The sequence below is a fragment of the Zonotrichia albicollis genome, chromosome 1 (assembly GCF_047830755.1).
Source record: "Zonotrichia albicollis isolate bZonAlb1 chromosome 1, bZonAlb1.hap1, whole genome shotgun sequence".
Lineage (NCBI taxonomy): Eukaryota > Metazoa > Chordata > Aves > Passeriformes > Passerellidae > Zonotrichia > Zonotrichia albicollis.
In genome coordinates, this window is record NC_133819.1 from 130,869,100 (window position 1) to 130,889,128 (window position 20,029).

General features: G+C 38.9%; 1 protein-coding gene across 1 annotated transcript in view; it reads right to left on the reverse strand.

The window, feature by feature from the left end:
* Positions 1-20,029, reverse strand: part of GRHL2 (grainyhead like transcription factor 2) — a gene marked incomplete at its 5' end in the record, with an annotated part of 52,226 nt that overhangs the window by 31,690 nt on the left and 507 nt on the right. The window contains 6 exons of the mRNA XM_074554234.1: positions 1,955-2,049; positions 7,038-7,149; positions 9,375-9,531; positions 12,756-12,808; positions 15,334-15,718; positions 17,289-17,356. Of these exons, the coding sequence (XP_074410335.1) occupies positions 1,955-2,049; positions 7,038-7,149; positions 9,375-9,531; positions 12,756-12,808; positions 15,334-15,718; positions 17,289-17,356 (870 nt within the window). The remainder of the gene's footprint in view (positions 1-1,954; positions 2,050-7,037; positions 7,150-9,374; positions 9,532-12,755; positions 12,809-15,333; positions 15,719-17,288; positions 17,357-20,029) is intronic.

The window sequence follows — 20,029 nt, forward strand, 5'->3', positions numbered from 1 at the left end:
AAGGGAGTCTGTAATTATTCTTCATCTCCCATGGATGAGGTAATTGCTGGAGAAAAAACAGCCTTCAGTGAGGTGCCTCAGCACCCACAGCTTTCCAACACCGCAGGGGCATCCTATGGGAATCCCCAGACCTGGTGCAAGCAGTTATTGTATCAAAGTTCCCAACAGGAGCAAGCATGTACACATACATGTGTGTGTGTGGGGAGGGAAATGCTGGAGTGCAGACAAGGTGATAAGCTTTCATGTACAATCTGATTTATGCTTGATAGCCAAACACTAAAGCATGTTATAAATCCTCTTTTATCAATACATTTACAGTTCAAGCTCCTAAAAGATCAGATATTTAATACCTCAAAATAAATATGCATAAGCCAATTTGCATTTTAATCACTATTTCCTGCACAAATACAAGCAGCTTAAATTTCACTCCTAGCACTTTTTTAATCCAGAAGGAGTCTTTACTTTAAAATCTCAGCTTGTTTTGTTTCCAGTGATCATTGCAAAAGTTGTGTTTATAATGTTCTGGCACCCAAGGCAAGAGCCAGGCGAATGGTGTGAGATTAGGAAAAAACATCTGAGGTTAATACCTGACATTAATGGATGTGACTTCCTTGTTCCTAGATCAACATGGGTGTCTTGTTAAGTCTGGCTTGGAGCTGCAAATGCAAATGTCTTAGAGAGCTGCCAGCCCGGGGACAAGACTGCCAGGTTCTAGCCCTGGTAGTGCTTCTGCAAAGGTCCTCGAGGAGGACTGATGCGTTGGAGATCCCAAATCGGTGTTTGCTTGCACAGTGATCACACACACATGCACACCAGTCACCTGTTGTGACTGCAGAGGACAACCTACAGCTGTATTTTGAAATGGAAACACATAATAGGGAAATATCTGGGCCGTTGAAAATGTAATCACTACATGAGTAAATACAGCACCATTAGCAACTGGGCCAAGTACAACTCTGTTTATCAACGCCTGCTTTTGAAAGAGCTGGGTGATTTTCAGAGCTATTGTCTTTCCTTTTAAGATGCGCATCAGAGATTAAATCCCTGTTACTATAAACAGTCAGTACCTTCAGTCAGGAGTCGGGACAGTGGGCATTAATGCTACCACTCAGTGTTCAGTAAAGTTCTCAGAGGACTCACTCTGAGGATGCAACCTCTCTAATGCTGCTGGAAATGCACTGGGCAATTGTGCATGAAGAGGTCTTTGTATTTGAAAGATTCATAGCTCTACTTATGCCCTGGACATTTTGTGTTCATCATGAAAACACTATCAGGAGTTTGCCGAGCTCAGTGTTTGCTGTTTATTAACTACATCCCCAAGAGTACTGCATTACCCTCACTCATTTTACACAGCCTATTTCCCTTGTTGTTTGCTTTCCGGGGGCCAACTTCTTCTTATAATTACCGGCAGTTTTTCATTTCTCCCACACTAGTCTATGCAGTTGAAGCACTCTGACAGCCTTTGTACAACCTTATCTGTAAGAAACTAGTTAAGGTGTTCTGATGTCCTGGTTTATAGGTCCACTTAAGAGTCACATTCCTGAATGAAAACCCCATGCCTGAGGGTACTTGACCATTAAAAAAGGGAAAAGAAAACAAAACAAAAAAAAAAAAAAAAGTCTCAGTCCTCAAAAATACATTCATTCATTACAAAGATGGTCTGCATAACAATATAAAATAAATGGCACCAACACAAGGGAAGGCATAGTCTAACTTACAGAATATGGATTATTGGAGATGCTGAGAGTGTAGAAAGTTGGTTAACAATTTGGAGAAAGAAAAGATTCAGCTTGTGTCTTATACCAGGCTTTGCAAATAGGAAGAAAGTCTTTTACTGTTTCTCAGGCTGAGACCTACCAACAAGCCCTCTTATTTCTCAGAAAGGAGAGAAGTGGAACAGTGTCTAACGGTGGGTGGTACTTATAAATTGATGGTCTGTATGGTTTTTCCTCACCTTTGCCTCCTCATTGACATCCCAAGTAAAGGACACAGCATTGAATGCAATTTCTTCAATATTCCCAATGGTATTAAAACTCTCCTTGTAATCAGCTGTAAGAAAAAACAAGAGTCATGAAAAAACTTGAACTGTTTTACAACTCATAGTGCTTCTTTGCTTCTTAAGCTGAGTTGTCTAGTGCATCAAAACCACCTCTTGTATTGTTTATGATTAATTATGAATAGCCTTTATTACAAAGAGGTAATATAATGCAACCTGAGTCTTAAGCATAGTATATCACTAGCTAATGTTCTTGCAAAATATTGTTGGCTCTCAAAAAGGAGTGTGACTCTACTGGCAATGAGTCAGTGCATTCATTAGCTTGGCCAAGGAACGGCCAAAACTGGAAAATTAACTGAAAACTATTGAAGCATTTTAAGGGACTGTTCAAACCTTGATATTAAGAAAACACATGGTAAATCCTAAAGAAGCTTTCTAAAAGTCTAAGAGCTATGATTGGAGGAAATCATCAGTGTGCATTCCAACTTTTGCACTGGATGCTGGATTAATATTTATATATTATTAAAAACAAAATGAAAAAACCCACAAAACTCCAAACCATCACAGATCCCCCACAAAGAACCAAAACCACAAAGATCCTTTTTCCAAAGTAGGTGCATCACTAAAACAGTAAACGAAGAAAAAAAAAATTATTTGTCTGACTACAATATCTACACCTTCTTCTCACTTCTTCCCCACGTGCTGTTATTATTATCATCAATAAACTAGCATTTTGGAAGGAATGAAAAGCAAAAAGGAGGAAGATTTCAAAGTTTACTAATCCTCTCCCAAAACAGTAAGGCTGGAAAACTATATACAACAGAGGACTCCCAAGTCCTCTTTATAATTGAAAAAAGGAACAAGCACTGCTTTTCTCTCACTTTGCTGGACAGTTTAACACCTTTTATTCTTTTTGATTAAGAGAGATACCAGGTAATAGCTGCTTGATTAAAGGAACTTCCAGATCGTCCACACTAATGGAATAACTCTCCTTGGGACAAACATTTGCTAAGAATTCCTCGAGGGCTGTAATTGGACTCAGTGCCAGAGGGCTGAGATTACACTCCTGATCTAAAGTTTGCCCAAATCCGTGCTTCAGAGGCATGCTGATTCTTAGCTTTGTAATCAGTTATAGAAAGAGGGCGTTTTTGTATTTTGTGGGACACACAAATGATTCCAATATTCATTCCCTTTGCCTAAACTGTTGATCTCTAAAATATAATTTCTAGATAATAACTGTTTTAAAATAATTTATAACAAAAAACATTGCTACAAGAATAATTACTTCATGTTTGAAAGTGGCAACCAGTATACTTTTCTCTCATTTGAAACACAAGAATGCTGGCATCTCACTGGGCAAATAAAATTGTGTTCCTGGGATCCATGAATGATTTTAGATACAGTAAAAAAAAAACACTTTAGACCATAAGAACAGCACAAGATATTTGGTGATGCAGCAAATTAGCAAAGTGTTTGAGAGGGCAGGCAGGGTTTTCATTCCCACCTTGAATTCAGATCTCCTTTTTAACTGAAGTCATTGGCTTCACTATCTAAATTCAGTATAGGGATGCAAATGAGAGGAATTAAAAGACACATAAGTAGTTTAATATGCATGCGCACACATCCACCCACCTCTTAAATTTATGATTCACCAGAAAGTGCCTCATGCAACTGACTGCTGCATATGGGCGTGCTGTGTAGGTGCTCTTTGGAAAGACATGAACAAGATGTCTTGTAAAGACACCTGTTTTCTTGTCTTCAAAGGCTGTCAGAACCTCACAACCCACCAACCCTTCCTTTCTCTCAACACAAGCCTGTCCTTTAATTGCTATACACAAATCTCATGGTGTGTCTATGTGACACTGTCAAAAAGCAGAAGTGCATCCGATTCCCTTCAATTTACATCCAATTAAAGAACGATCCTCAGTTGATTAAGAAACTGTTTACACCTCAGAATATTTGAAAGCTGTTAGAGTGACTACAACTTTTCCACTTCTCCTCCTGTGAGTTACCAGAAAGAGAAAATCAGCGTGTTCAATAAGCAAAAAATGGTTGCACAGGAGTTATTTCCTCTTTTGTTATATAAATTGCATATAAAACAATGGCAAATTTTTAATGTTAAACATTAATCATGCATTACATGTCATTGCATACTTTTGTATTGTGCACATAAATAATACAAACTATCCTGAAAAAAATAAGGGCAAGTTTCTATGGAGCACAAAGCTTCCACACCCACACTTCATATTTGAACCTGTTCTAGTATGTCATATTATTGTACTTATTCTAAATAATCAATATCCACTGCAATTAAGTTTTGTATTCTTTACATTACAATTATTTTAAAAGAAAAAGTTAGTGATCCAGTGTCACAGCGCTATGAAAATAAAGCTGTTTTCCCCCTGCCCACCTTATTCCTCCTACAAAAAGCAAACATGCACCTTACTCCTTCTTCAGAAAAATCCATTACAGTACATAGTCTAAATTTTGGAAAATATCTTACGTTCTTGCTTAATAAGTTTCAAGCCCTCAGGTTTATTCCTCAAGCACTAAGGACTTGAATACATATAAGTACACGTTTATCTTTATTAATATCAACACATCTTCAGACTTGTCACTGCACCTAATCCACTGAAGCATCCTTCCTCCTAGGAGGTGCACCAGCCAGCACACAAAACAAATTAAAGCAGTGACCCCTGTTTGTCTGGAGTGAAGGAGCAAGCCACTATTCCCTCTGATGTCCAGAATATAACTGCAGAGCAGAAAGCAGACAGACAGATCCCTTCCACAATGGAAAACAGCACAAGTATAGTCCCCCTGTCCATCTGAGATCTGAACAGCTGGAACTGGAGCATCCCAAATCAATTTGATCCTCTGCCTGCTAAGGACCACATCATGGTCTAGATTAAAAGTATATTCATAAACAATTAGAAAGCATTCACAGATGCTACACACATCAAAATAAGAGTAACATCTATGGAACAGGTGATGCAGAGTTTGGGACACTTAATTTTCTTTTTATACGGGGCCTGGACATTAACTCCAAGTATTTAGAGGATCCCTTCAGGGATCTGAATTTTTAACATAAAGAGAAATCTTCATAGAGTCATTCAAAATAATTTTTGCATCGAAGGGACCCCTGGAGGGTATCTGGTTCAAGCAGGGCCAGCTTCAAATTTGGATTACGTTATTCAGTTAGATAATTTGATGATAAAACTAGATTTTGCTAAATGCAGTTTGATACTTGGGAGCCATTCTGGCCTAACACACCAGTTAACCGTGCCAAAGAAAATGAAATGTACTTCAGAAACACCATACTTGTAAGAGGTAAGGCTATATTTCAGTTGTTCTCAAGAAAACACTACTGAGCAACATTTAGGTCTCTTTTTTGCTGAAAACTGAGGTGAACCATGCTCTTACAGCTCTTATTTCTGACAAGAAGGGCTATACCAGTAAGTCTTACTACACTGTGCTTTGCTCATGTTTGCAGCGCAAATAAAGAATATGCACCTCAGTATTCACAAGTGCCTCAAAAATCAGAGCAGAGCTATTCCGCCTCAAACTAATGGAAAATTAAAAGACATTCACTTTAACACAGGTAAACATACAGCTCATGCACAGCACTTATTTTGCAGAGCACTATTTTTCAGAATATGTATTTTAAATTAACTTGTTGGGGTAAGGCAACTGAAATGTGCCAGGACACCACAACTGCAGTGGAGTCAGAGGGTGCTGGCACTACAGTGGAGCGAGCCGCTCAGCACATACTTTTCAAAGGTATGAGCACTACTACCACAAGCTTGTATGGACTAGCACAAAAAAAAAAAAAACAGGCAGTCTTCAGAAAGAGCTGTGAAGTGGCCTATTTCTTCTTTTAAGGTGTCATGATAAAAGTAATTTGTTCTGGGGTGGCGGTTTTACTGAGTTAGGTACCCCAATGGACAAGAAAAGAAAATGGGGTAAGGGAGAAAAGAATGAAGTTCATTAAACAGTTCAGCCAGAAAAATGATGATAAGACAAGAGGCAGTGAGGATATTCTGGAAGAGCTGCTTGGAGAAAATACACTTGACCTTAAATAACACCAGGCTTCAGTGGAAACTACAGCATTTGAAAATCTACAGGCAGCACAGTGATTAGGACCGCTTGGGGACAGATTCCCTGATCACCCAGTTCAATCATCCCCTGAAGTGTCAGAATGTTCTCTACAAGTAACCCTGCTTTGGTTTAGCCCCCCTCTCTGCCCCCTCTCATTCCTGCCATTCAATGGTTTGGTTCCCTCAGGCGGTCAAAACAAGATAGACTTTGTCTGCTTTGGTCTTGCCGACTCCTTTGACTGGAATCCGTGCAGATGGGTGCATGTGTAAACTGCACGTGGGAGGGGAGAAACGCTTGATGTCTAGACACTGCCACTGCCTTCAACTTCAGGCTCCTTGGCAGCAAGTACGTGTTCTTCCTCTGCTAAAACCTCCCGAGCATGCAGATAGGACAGTTGAGGCTCAAATGGGCTAGTAGATACTTTAGATGGGATGAACGATAAACAGGTCTCTGGGGATAGCACACCAGAGCTTGCCTCTCCCTCACTGCTGACACTGACTCACTCCAGGGCTGGAGGAATCCAGCACACTCCTTTGCAGCCACCACAATGATGACATCTGCGCTCTCAGGCTGTAATTCCACATCAATTGGCTAACATAACTGTTGCTGGATCAAAGACTGGATCACCCTTTGAAAAAATAAAGGGAACAGATACTCTGCCACACCTGAGGAGGTGCAGACCTTGATTTTCCAGAAGGAGGTACACCACTAAATACACATGCAAGGGGCAGCTCCTCTGTGTAAATACTGAGAACCATTCTTTCTGCATGGTGTCTACCCAGCTCCATAGACCCCACAGTCCTAGCAGCAATGAGCCATTGCTAAAAACTCTGGTACAAGCCAAGAAGTCATTGCCAATATATTCCACCCTATTCCTGTGCAAGGCACCAGAGCTTTCCATATCTGAAATCTTCCCTGAAACATCTGGAGATGTTGTTACACTCACCAATGTCAAGGACTCTCTGTTTAGCTGTGTGCTGCCGGGAATGCCAGTACTTCCAATATTTCAGCTGTTCATCTCTGTTTTTATCCTCACTGAAAACAACCATGACCACGCTCTATGAAAAACAATACCAGAGCCACATTAGTTAAAATAATTAATAGTCAGGAACACAAAAATTAAAATCTCTACATTCCTCTAATTCTGATCTAGCCACTCTCGTGTACTTTGATGTAGAAGACTGGGTTTTAATCAGTCCAGCACTACAGTGCACTTAAAAACTCAGGACAAAAGAAATGTAGTTGTAAAATAATGCAAGGCCCAGGATTATGTTCTTGATAGTCCAAATAAAAATTAATCATATTCTTAGTTTCAAAAAGTCACCTTCACTGGCTAAAGGCAAGATATTTTCAATTTAGTGTACACAAGTACCCTTTTTGGGAGAAGGATTCTTGTACATATGTGTTTAATGACAAATTCAGTGTAACTGAACTTTGCTGAGGTTTTCAATTCACATTCTGAATTCACTTTTTAAAACTGTCATTCAAAGGAAACAGATTGAATTTTTATGCAAAATTTTACACAAGCAATATAGGCTTTTCGAATAAGCCCTGCTGTAGGCAAGCGAAACAACACACAACAATGGAAGAATGATCATACCAATTAAAATTAAGTGAAAATAAACCAGAGAAAAAAAACTTCATTTCTGAATGCTCATTTTCATCCTGAGACAGTAGGCACAAAAAAATCACTATTAAGCTGCTTTATAAGCCAAGGAGGTAGATTACAATTGATTCATCATCTGTGTCCCTCCACAAACCACCATCACAATCCTTCATGCACTCTGTGACCTTCTGCATTCCACCTATAAAAGGTGACCACCATCACCACATCTTTGTCTCCATGGCACAAGGCAGTACACACTGTGGAGGAGTCCTGGGTTATGCCTGTATACACTGGCTGGGCACCAGGTGTGTGTGGCTGGCCAGCTGACTGCTAACCAGAACTGGCCATGCAGACTGGCTTTTCCACCAAGGACAGCACTAATGTTTTTATGAACCACTTACAGGTAACTTGTAGAGGTTTAATACCTTCAAAACCTCTTGCCCCTCTGTTAGCTTTGGATGGAATTGGCAATAAATTCAACAGTCACTTGAGTAGAGCCCTGGCAAACAGAACATGATTGTGAAAGTTGCTCAGTTTCACAATCTTCTGTCAACTACATCCTCCAGAAGGATGCGATCTCACCTCTCCTTTATAATTTCCACCCTTCTGCTGCCACAGCTTCAAAACTCGTGTGGCAGTGCACTGAACCAGGTATATGAGGACTGGTTTTCAGTCAGACCAGTGACCTCCTGACTCCTGTTTCAGCTCTAGAAGTGCTAGAGCTGGAACCACAAAATGGGAAGGAATGGGTGGCAGGGAAAGAGATTGTACAGCAACAGAGCAGGCTTACATCAGATTCAGCCAACAGCCTCATGTCCCAAGGAAACCAGGCTAAAAATTAACTGCTAATTCAGGTTTCCAAATCATTGCCTCTGTTTAGGAAGAGTCTCTCTAAACTTCATGTATGATAGAAACATATAGGTTGCTGTTTGCTTCACTGCTCACATTGACTTTCATTGCTTCCTTTGACTAAAGTCACAACATTTTTAGAGAACTTCATGTATTTAGATGGAAACATTTTTGTAGCCTCATACATACGCAGCCCTGACAGCTTCAGGGTAAAATTTACAGGGCTCATTGTTCATTCCAAAGTTACTGGATTAGGATTTATCAACTCAAAAGCATTACTAAGGAAATCAGAAGGCTCATTCACCAGGTAGATGTTGCTGAATACACAAGCTACAGATGTATGCATAGAATCTAAGATGCAAATAATTCATTTTGTTACATTTCTGTGTGAATGTCAAGTGAAAGCTCACACTTAGACAATGAAAGTTATTTAAAATTTATGTCACAAAGGATGGATACAACTCTTCATGTTTTCTCTGAAATGCACTGGAAAGCAGCTGATGAAGTGCACCAGTGAGTAAAGATGGACTACACAAAGTACATGTGGCAGATCTTGGACTTCTTTGCTTTATTCATAGCCATAAGTTCACCAATGTTAAGTGTAGTGTCTGTGTAACCACCATTCTGCCAAACCATAAACCGAGGCTATCATTAACTCATAAGATCACACTCTGAAAAAACTGGACAGCAAAACATTTGTTACCATCAATAAGGTGTTATCTCTGTCCTTCCCCCCCCCCCCAAAAAAATTAAATTAAAAGCCAATCAACCACAACCACATCTATCTGCAGAGCTACATTTCCATCTAGGAAAGAAATGGGACCATACCCTGACTTTGCTGATGGGATGCCGGAAGCATTTGTTGTCACCCGTCTCACTCAGGGTGATGGCATAGAACTGTCCTTTGTTCAAGTAGGTCATGGGCCCTTCCCCTTGCTTCTGACGCAGAGACTTGGTGGCTTCTAGTGTGTACTGAAAAGTGCTGCTGAAAAGACAAGGAGAGAAACACACACAAAATCCATATCACTTTCCCCTTTTTTATTATGTAATTATTGCATTGAATAAGGCATAAGAAGCTAATAACAAAATTCCAGGCAACTGTGACATAGCAATTTAAAATTGCAATTTTCTTTTTTTTGACTTCATCAGATCCTGCAATCAAGCGTAAAACTATCTGGACTGTAAGTTTCTTGGATCAAAGGTACTATCTCTGAAAGGAACCATTATGAATTATGAGACTGTGTACCTCACAATGAGAGTGTCCATTACCAAGAGGGGATTCAGTATGATTTGCAGAAAATCATCAACTCCACGGACATTTAAACTTAGAAGAAAGTTGCAGAAAGAGAAATAAATAAATAAATAGCTTTTTTTAACTTCCAACCAGAATAGAATGAAAGATATTGCGAAAGATGAACACGAAAGAATGGAAAGTCCAACTGCTACTTTCAGCACAGTTCAAAGAAGGAATACAAAGAGAATGGACAGTAAGTTCATTTGTTTAAAGACAACATGCAAATCAAGGTTTTTATAAGCTTTCTTTTCAAAATTAGTCACACTGAATGAAGTGCCTACATTTAACTTTATCTTCAGTCAAGTAACCTCCCTTTAGAAAAATGTCAGGCAAAAACAGCTCTTGTGTTGAAATTTTAGATTTTAAAAAGACCCTCCTTCACAGAAGAACTTTCCAACTTCAAAGCACTTCTCAAACCATGAAAAGTTAAGGCTCCATTAATTAGTGAACTGTTAGTTGGAAACAATTCTCACTGAGCCTCTTCAGCCACAACCTCCAATAATGGGCTTGAACAATAATCCAATAAAAATGATGCCTGCAGCTCCTCACATTCTCTTACATTAAAATAATGCTGATCTTGTAAAAAAAAAAATTTCAAACTGCTTAGGAACCTTAATACAAAGTACTCGTGAACTGGAGATACAGTGGAAGAATTTTCACAAAGGTTCTAATTCAGAAAAGTACTTAAGCAGTGCCAGAGCAGAACCAAAAGGAGGAATATGTTGGTCCAAAACAACACTGTATCCCTAACTTTCTAATTCAAGCAAACACTCTAGATCATCATAGTGATGATCATCGCTGCCATAGTGATATAGAAATAAAGGGAAAACAAAAGATATTTTAACTATCCAACAGGAAAAAAACCCACAACAAAACACGTAACTAATAATTACATTTAAATCCCCACTTGAAGAGAAGGTAGAAAAAACCCAACAGATCCAGTCTTTCCATCCAAAAGGAGCTTCAGACAGCTTAGTATCAACTATTCAGTTTAGTTACAATCACTCAATCAAATGAAGAGAACTTATAAGTCCTTCTTAGCTTATAAATTGAAGTCCAGTCATTTTTCCAGTTGCTTAAAAGTTACAAGTCAAAGTAAAACTAAGGTAATAAGCAAACACTCGTCTATACCTATCCAGCCCATCGATGGCAGCACTGGTGCTTCCACACAGAGCAGCTGGGGCCACCATGAAGGCTCTTCCATGCAGCAGGAAGGCAGCACAAGGCACCGCTGTCCCCTCTGCAGCGGAGTGTGCTGGCACTGCCCCTGTCCTGTGGGCAAGGGAACAGAGGCACTGCCAACACTGGCAAGTGTGGACCCATCTGAGTGGACTGGAAGAGCTACACCAGCAGTGCTGCAGAACCAGCATCCCTCCTGCTGCACCACTTGTCCTATAGATGGACCACCCATGAGAGATAGGGGCACAGCCTTGATTTAGCATGACATGTAAGGACTGCAGATTTTGTGCTCTAGACCCCTTAATGACACACATTAAAGCATACTGAGTGTCCTGGGAGATGTGCCTCAAAACTTCACACCAGACAGAAGAACTAACAGGGATGTGTGCTGAGAAGGGCTTAGAATGATCAAAGTCAGACACACACACAAGGTCTTAACAGAACTGCCTGCAGTCTGCCACGGGCTGGTCTTCTGTTCCTTGGCATTCTGTATGTTTCAGTCAAAAAACATAAATCCCAGACACATTGCACTTGGCCAGTTTTGGAGCCTCTGTGTAGTGCCATTTCAGAATTTTCTTCTTGTTTTCAGTTGGCAAGCAAAGCATGCCCTATAGCAGGAGGATTACTCTCACTCTTAAAACTTATTACAGTCACTCAATTATTGTAATACTGTAATGAACCTTACCATGAGTCTCAACTAAACCCCTGTGTAGTCACTAAAAGATCTTCTAGCAAGATTCCAATTACTTGCATATTCACCACTTCTTTTTTCAATCTGAAATTCTCATTTCTGAGCCTTCCACTTCCAGGTAAACTAAATACATCTTTCCTGGGAGTTTTCTTAATGTGCATTCAGAGGTTTCATTCTTAATGTAACCTGGGCCATAGCATGAAAGACATAAATGTGTGAGATTTGTTAACAATACCAATGCTTCAGGAGTCAATTTTACAAATGTTCAGTGTAGTAAGTGAGCAGCCTTTGCTAAATATCAGTTTCATATCTTCTGACTATATAATGATTCAGTTCTGAGCTCACTGCAGTTAGTGATTGTTTTAACATTCTTCAGGAAAAATATCAAGCTGTGAGAAGCCTTCACCACAGCCAGAGCCATATGCCTAATCCACAAAAACTACATAGGCATGTTCCTGACTCTAAAGTGAGAGTAATCTCTCAGATATAAACAGAACCATTCATAAGTATGAAATAAAGCATCAGTTTAAAATCTTTAGTGATTGCAGTCTTTCCTAGATAAAGGGACTCTGCAGTGTTTGCCCATGCTACATTCACATTCTTCTGTGCTTAGGCAGAACAGTATTCTTTTCAAACTTTAATTTTTGAAGCTTTTTCTTGAAGCTTTTCAACTGTTCTGGACATTTGATTTGTGCATTCTGCCATCCTGAAAAGATTTTTCATGACCTGGTTTTCAAAGCTATACTCTTTTACCTGGGGAACCTCTCAACAGTTTTCATCTTGCATATCTTGGGCAGGAGGGCTTCAGAGGAATTATGAGTTTAAAGAAATGCTGAGGGAAGGCAACAGATGAAGGTACAAACTGTCCAGATCTAAGACCTAACTAGAATGGGAGAAAAAGGGGAAAATAATGCTTGGCAGCATCAAGGGAGCCTTGCAGGTACCCCAGGGGGAAGAAAGGAAGGGTAGGAAGCGGACACAGGCAGCTACTCCTCAATACATTCCTGCCTGATGCCAGTCAGCACACTGCAAGCTTATGCCATACCTTGTTTGTTCATAAATATATTCTTCAGCCCCCACTGACACACTCCGATACTTCTGAAAAATAAGACAAATTAAATACTCTTTGATAAAATCAAAATGCAAATACCAACAAAAGTGCAACTATGTTTATTTAAAGATAAACTCAGAAAAAACCGTCAACCCTTTAAAACTCAAAATACCTAAAAACTAGAGTGGATATTAATGAGCTAGTCACATTTTATATAAAAGTTAAGAGGTTGACATTGTAATAAACATACAATGATGTTGTGTGGTTTTTTTGTACCTAACTTCAAAGAATTTGTTTATACTATAGAGAACTAACAAACTAAGCACAGCTAAACAAAAAAATGAAAGACATCAGAAAAGCATATTTATAACTGTTAAAATTGTAACAAAGAACACAGCAAGCAATTGACCAAAGTGTCCACTACCACAGCAATCTATAAAAGCTTAGCACTCCTTCAGTACAATACAACTAAATCACTTCATAAATGTTTTGAAAGCATTCCTACATATGTATTATAATGTGTTTGAAAATTGAGTAAGTATTAGACCAAGTCCAAACCCAGTCATTCTCACCAGTACTTAGGAAATACTTTGCAAGCACTTATGAAAACTAGTAAGAACAATTGCCTTCCTACTTCTAAACACTAACTTTGCCTAAGTTTCTTTTGGTATGTTTTGACATTTTACCTTATGGTTTCCCCAGACCTGCTCCATCCAGCTGTGCCTATACAACAGTGGCTGGAGAAGCAGTCAGAGCACAGCCAGGCCAAGCACATCCTGGCGTTTGGGCAGTTGAGAAAAACAAAGGGACAGGCTCGGTGCTGAGTGAGGCTGCAGCAGGGTGGCAAAGCTCTGACTGCTCCCATGCCACATGCATGTGAACACTTGGGGCTAGAAGGCCACCAACAATGGCACACACCTCCCCTAACAACTAAGGCTGGGGACATAAAGTTAATTGTCCAGTGTCCTTTGTAGAATTAATAAGGGAGGTGAAGATGGAGAGGAGTGAATGCACTTAGAAAACCACTCCACCCACTTTTGGCAAGCAGATTTGAACTGATTCTTTCTCCACAGACTGCACAGAAATCCTAGATGGCAAGTACCCACCCTGTTATTAACCAATCATTTTAAAAACATGTAATATATTACATATATTACAAATAAATATATAAAATATATTACAAAAAAAAACATGTAACAAAGTTACTATAACACAAAATTTAAGTGTTATTTAAAATTTTAATAACAAGCCAACATGTAGGTGTAAAGTTTCTTTTTACATCCCAATTTAACAAGTTTGCAGGTTTGACAGCTCTCTGCACAGGGCAGATGTTTGGGAACCTCTCAGCATCATGTTCCAGAACAAATCAAGGGAATGGAATCACTCTGCTCCAGCACCACAGGGAAAGCCATGGGTATGGTACCATAAGAGCCATTTACCAGTAACACATAAGAACTGCCAAACTAATTTTGCTTGATAATGCAGAACAGTGTTTCTAATCCAAGGTTTGGTCCTACTGATTTTACAATGGGAAGCTAGATTTCTTCATTATTTATTTATTTAGTTGACCTACGTGTGTTCTTTATCAGAAAACAAATTTCATCTCCAGACATCCTGGATCTGTGTCACTCATGGAGACAATGGACTTTTCTATACTACACAAACACACAGTAAATTTATCATGTACTAAATCAGGGCAGCCCAGCCTTAATGTAGCTTGCCTTGTACTTTTGTTATGTTTACAATTTTGTAGAGTTGGGAGGATAAAAATCCTAGGGGAGTTTTACCATCTAATATCTCTATTTGCAGAGGTACTGTCAGCTTTAAATTGTCTTTACCTTTCTACAGTTCCAGCTTGTTTGCCTTATTCTGCAGCAGGCAAAAGCAGCCAGAATACTAAAGGTGACTGTAAAATTACTTTGATTGTAGCATAACTGTAAAATAGTTAGAAGGAGCTCTCCTTGCCTTTTTTCTCCTCATTCCTGTGCATATACACACAGTTGCTCCTTGCCTGTTAAATTCTCTCTTCCCCTCTATTAGTCTAATTCTTCTACCTTTTCTCACTTGCAGAATAGAGCTCAGTGCAACAAACAGCTTCTGAATAAATTACTTGGGTTTTTATCCAGCAGCAGAGGCTGTTGCTACTCATTTGCATTTTCAAAAGAACATCTAGAATTTCCCTGTTACAAAGTGGCTATTTCTTACTATTCTGAAGGCAGATCTCGTTAATGGTAAATAAATCTTCTTTCAGAATAACAGCTATCTTCTACTTGACACAATATCCCCAAAGACAAAAAAAATTATCAGTGTTTATTATTCTCAGAATTTTGAATAAATATCTTTATCATTGTCTTCTGAAATGCCTCATGATGCTCCCTTTTAATCAGAGCACAGACTGATGGAAACACAGCAAGAAGTAGAAATTAATTTGTTGAAACAAGCATCTCTATTCTTCTAATGGCTCTTGTGGACAGTTCAAATCTCCTTATCTTGTTTACAAGCTCAAATATCCTTATCTTGTTTACAGCTTTTTATTGCATTCTTAGATGCTAATTTGAGGTGAAAAACTTACTTCTGTTCCTCCATCTTTGAAGGTGTCACTGTAGGTACTGTCAGGAGTACTGCGCTGATCATCTTTAAGATAATTTGTGTGGGGAGCAATGTTGGACACTTCGTATGGTTCAAAGATAACACCTCGGTGCTCCTCATTTTCTCCTCTTGCATAGTGTGTTTGTGGGGTCATAAAAACAGGGGTGAACTCCTCTGCTTTCACCACAGTCACTGCAGACCCTGTGATGGGTGTTGAGCTCCCAGACACATTTGTGGTGTATTCCCTTTTGGATGACTCCAAAGGATCTTGGTTCAAGGAAAGGTTAACTGGCACTGTCTTCAGGACTTGCACACGGTTCTCTCCCCCACTTATGTTATTCTGAGCTTCCGTGGTATTAAGACAATTTCTGTGAGACAAAACCAAAATATGTTATGAACTGTACTGATAGAGGAAATCTCCTCCTTAAATAGTTTAATGGTCTTAAATGTCAGGGAAGGAGATTTTTCAGTTCTGATAAGCCACTGCCATAAAGAAGTAATACATTAACAAATACTAGGCAAAAGAAACTCTGAGGCAAGCAGAGGTCCAGAGCTCTTTAACAAATGGGGAAAGATAATACATTTGATTTGACTTGTTACAATAAATTCTGGGTATTTAGGGTTGCTCTTGCCTTAGCTTATAATTTGGATGCAAAATCAATCCAGCAGTACAACAGCCTTTAGACACAAAATAAGAATGAAGAGTAAGGCAGGGCAGTATGGATTACTCACAGTAGGTATTTTGCACATGAAACAGGCAGAATATCAACAGCAAAATTCATATGCAGATGGCATGCTCTTTCAGGCTGTTGACAGGCCACTACTGTTTGCTTAACTCTGGTAGCAATGCTGTTCTAAAAGAGCAAGCCCAGGAATTCCATTGTAGCAGAGTAGATCAGTAACTATAGTGGCTGCAAAGTAACCTCAGCAGCATTCCCACATCTACCCACAGTTGCTGTTGAAAGCAATCTGATTGCTGATAGTAGTTACACTGACATAAAATTGTTAACTCATAGAACTTTCAGTAGGTATAACATTGCTTTGTTTTCAACCCAGGAGAAATGCTCTGACACTACCCAGTGCCCAGTTCCTCTCTCTTGGCTTTCCACTGTAGGCAAATTTTGTCAATCACACTCAGTTTAGGAACTGAACATCAGGAATTCTTCTGGTTTGCACAAGAAAAACTGTCCAAAAACCAGTTCATAGCCTATTTTGAAACAGTAAACTTATACTACTACCTATTGAAACAATCACCTTATGAACAGCTAGTGGAGACCATCTAAGGCTGTCACAAATTAGCTACATTGAAATAAACCTTATATAGCTCATCTCTGTCATAATTTTATAGGGAGGTACTTCCAGTATGTAAAAACTTCTTTGTTTCTAAAAAAATATACACTCTTTCTTTTCTTTTAATAATAGGAGGCAGCTTCCTTTGACTCAAGTCACTTTTAGCCTACAGAGAAAAGCTGAAATCTGAGAGGAGTGAGAAAAACATTCTAAGCAAATGATTTTAAGAGTTACTTTATTTGCTGGGTAGATCCTAAATGATGTTAAATAAGGCTCTATAAATGAGATTACTGAGGCCAAACTACTCACTTTTTGCCCTACAACAAGAAAACAAAGAAAAACAGCCAATAGCCAACTGTCAAAATAATCTGATTTTACTAATCTCAGCAGAAGCAACAAAACAACACCACCAAACAAAAGCAAGGAGTGAAACTCTCAGCTACCTTCCAAATGGCATGTTTGAGAATACTATCCATTTTTTCTAATCAATTGAAAGTAAAAAGGAGTAAAATGTACTTCCCAAAACAGCCTTCATTCTTTGAACTTTTGAAAGAAAACCATCAACACCTCAGGCTCTCACAGTTCCTTCAGGTCACAACTGATCAACACTTTCAGTAGCTGGGTATATGATTTTGAATAATACTGTACCTTTTATCTTGGTCTTCTTGATTATCACTCACTTTGTTAAGAGACAACAGCCTTTTATCTCTGGGAACCTGAGAACAACACCAGGCATGGGGTCAGGTAAATGCAAGTGTCAGGCATTTGCAGCTTCAGACTGCTCTACTGCGACAACTAGAAAAATGTAACTCTATCAATGTTGTCTAGTTCACAGATGCCGGAGCTGTTTTTCTTTGGATGACTGACTGTAAACAGAAAGAAAATTTCCAAAGACCAAAAAAAAAAAGAATTGCTTTCTTTTCTAATTCTTGGGCACAGCAGTTAGCAGCAAAGGGCTCTTCTTTATGTCCTGTCTTTTGAATATCAAGCTAGGCCAAGCTACCTCAAAACCAAAGCTCATATTAGTCCAAAAACACACACACACTTTTCACTGAATAAAACAAGATGAGAAGGAAGATACCGTGCCTTGATGAGCTGTGCACTGAGACCATTTTAGCTCAGACAAAAAAGGCTTTTCAATTAAACCATAAGCACCAGGTAAGTCCTCCTGTTAGAGAGAAGCCTGGAGAGTGCAGGACTCACACTTAGAGAAAGTTTGTGGATCTTTCCCTTTCTTAGTATGGGGACAGGTCAGGGCATGCTGGTATGTCATCAGAAACACTGACTTCTGCTTTGCTGACTGCATCAATCAATAGCTATGAGAGGTAAAAACCCAGTCAAATCTGGCCCCTAAGACAGACTCAGAATTGACATCAAGTGACTTTAAAGATTTGTATTCCCACACACCAGTGTCCTGACACCAGCACAGATATGAAATCAGCAAGGGAAAAGTTGCTGCCATGACCATATTTTTTCTTTTCTTGCTGAGCCATTAATTTGGCTTCTAAAACTTCTAATCTATCTCTTGCACAAGCCATATCCAGTCCACTGCAGCAATTAATTTAGGATTAAAGAGCAAAAATAGACCTATGAATGGGCTAAAGCCATGCTTTTTACTTTTAAATATTTTAAAGAAACATCAGAAAAATATTTGACTTTAGAGGAAAAAAAGTATTACAGTGCACTCCAGCAGCCAGTGATAACAACAACTATAACTACAAGACAGCAGCACAGTCACAGAGTTCTATCCAGAGTTGTTCTTTCTTTTAGGAACATCCCCTTTTCCTATTAAGCATCCTGCTGGCTAAATAAAACATTTTCTTTTTTTTTTTTTGAACTGGGATAAAAGCCACAGTTTACATATGCCGATTCCCCTTTTAAGATTATGTATTTTTCTCTGAATGATGTTCTGTGTTCAGGTAAATATCACTACAAGGAAAAGTTAAAAAAACCCAGACAATTAAATTCAAATAATTCCTATTGACTGGACACAGTAATTCAAAAATATTATCCAACATGTTAGAGCTAATGAGCCAGATTATAAATAAGGACAATTCAAGAGTCTTGTGCATTGGAAGTCCTCTACACTTCCCCATTACACCACAGAGGTTAAGTTTTGTGTTTGGGAGTATCAACAAGATTTGTAATTTTATTCCTATTTAAGACAAAAATATATATGATTGAATACTGGAAATGGTTTTTAGATGTTAATCCCACCTTATTCCATCTGAACCCCAAGTCTTTAGCAACTACCTGGAACAAGGAGCAGATATGTCTTTTAGAACATGGTTTTGAGAAGGAAAAGGGGTATTTTCTGGTTTTATTACAAAAATCCATCAGATTAATGAACTGCTACATACAAAGGTATTACTAAGACAGAAGCCAGTACTCCAGATGCTCCTAGACATCCTGAATTTTATGTATCCATATTAATTTCAAAGACTCTGGCACTGTGGTAACTATGTCAAGCAGAGAAAAGGACCTTTTTGTCTTTCTCACTGGGAACAGTTTTCTCTACTGACAACAACACACAAAAGCAAGGAATACAATCAGCAAAGCAATTAAAACAATATTTAACCATAAGGCTGGTATATGACATCTTCCCTACAATCCCTTCTCCTGAACACTCAATTAATGTCACAGAGATTAAAAAGAGGAGTCCATTCATTAAAGCATTTATACTAATAAATACTAAAAGAATAGGTTTTTAATTCCCATTCCTGTTACTTCTTCAGGAATTACAAGGGGACCTGGCATTGCTGTGCTGGCTTTCACAGATCATCTGTCCAAGGCAGCCATAGATGATTTCAGGGGTATGGAGATAGTTGCAGTGAAATGAATTTCACACTCTAGTGCTTGGGAGTCAACACTGATTCTGTTTGCAGACTACCAAGGGGTCAGCATGGGCTTCAAAATGACATTTTTGCATTACACAGAGATGCATTCTCTAGGATTCTCCTCTGATTTCAGCAAAAATCTCAAATATAGATTTACTTAAACACTATGAAATATATATATATTAAAAAAAAAAGTTACCAAAATTGTATGTAAAGTCCTGGGTTTAGAACATGACAAACTGAAACTACATCCGTGCTTTTCCTGTAAACTGACTTAGATCTCTGGCTCTGCGTCCAGCTTCATTTCTGTCCTGCAAACTGCCAGTGCAAGGGCTAGCCCTCACTGTGTGTTTGTATACAGCCTACTGCAATCATTATACAAACAAAAATAACATGGGAAATTGTCAGATGAGAGATACCCCAGTTAAAGAGCAAACTAAAACATGTGTGGAATGAACCAGAAAAGCAGACAAATGTACAGATGGACAAGGCCTCCCCTTTTACACTTAAGTATTTCAAGTATCATCCAATGTCCTTGCAAAGGAAGAACAC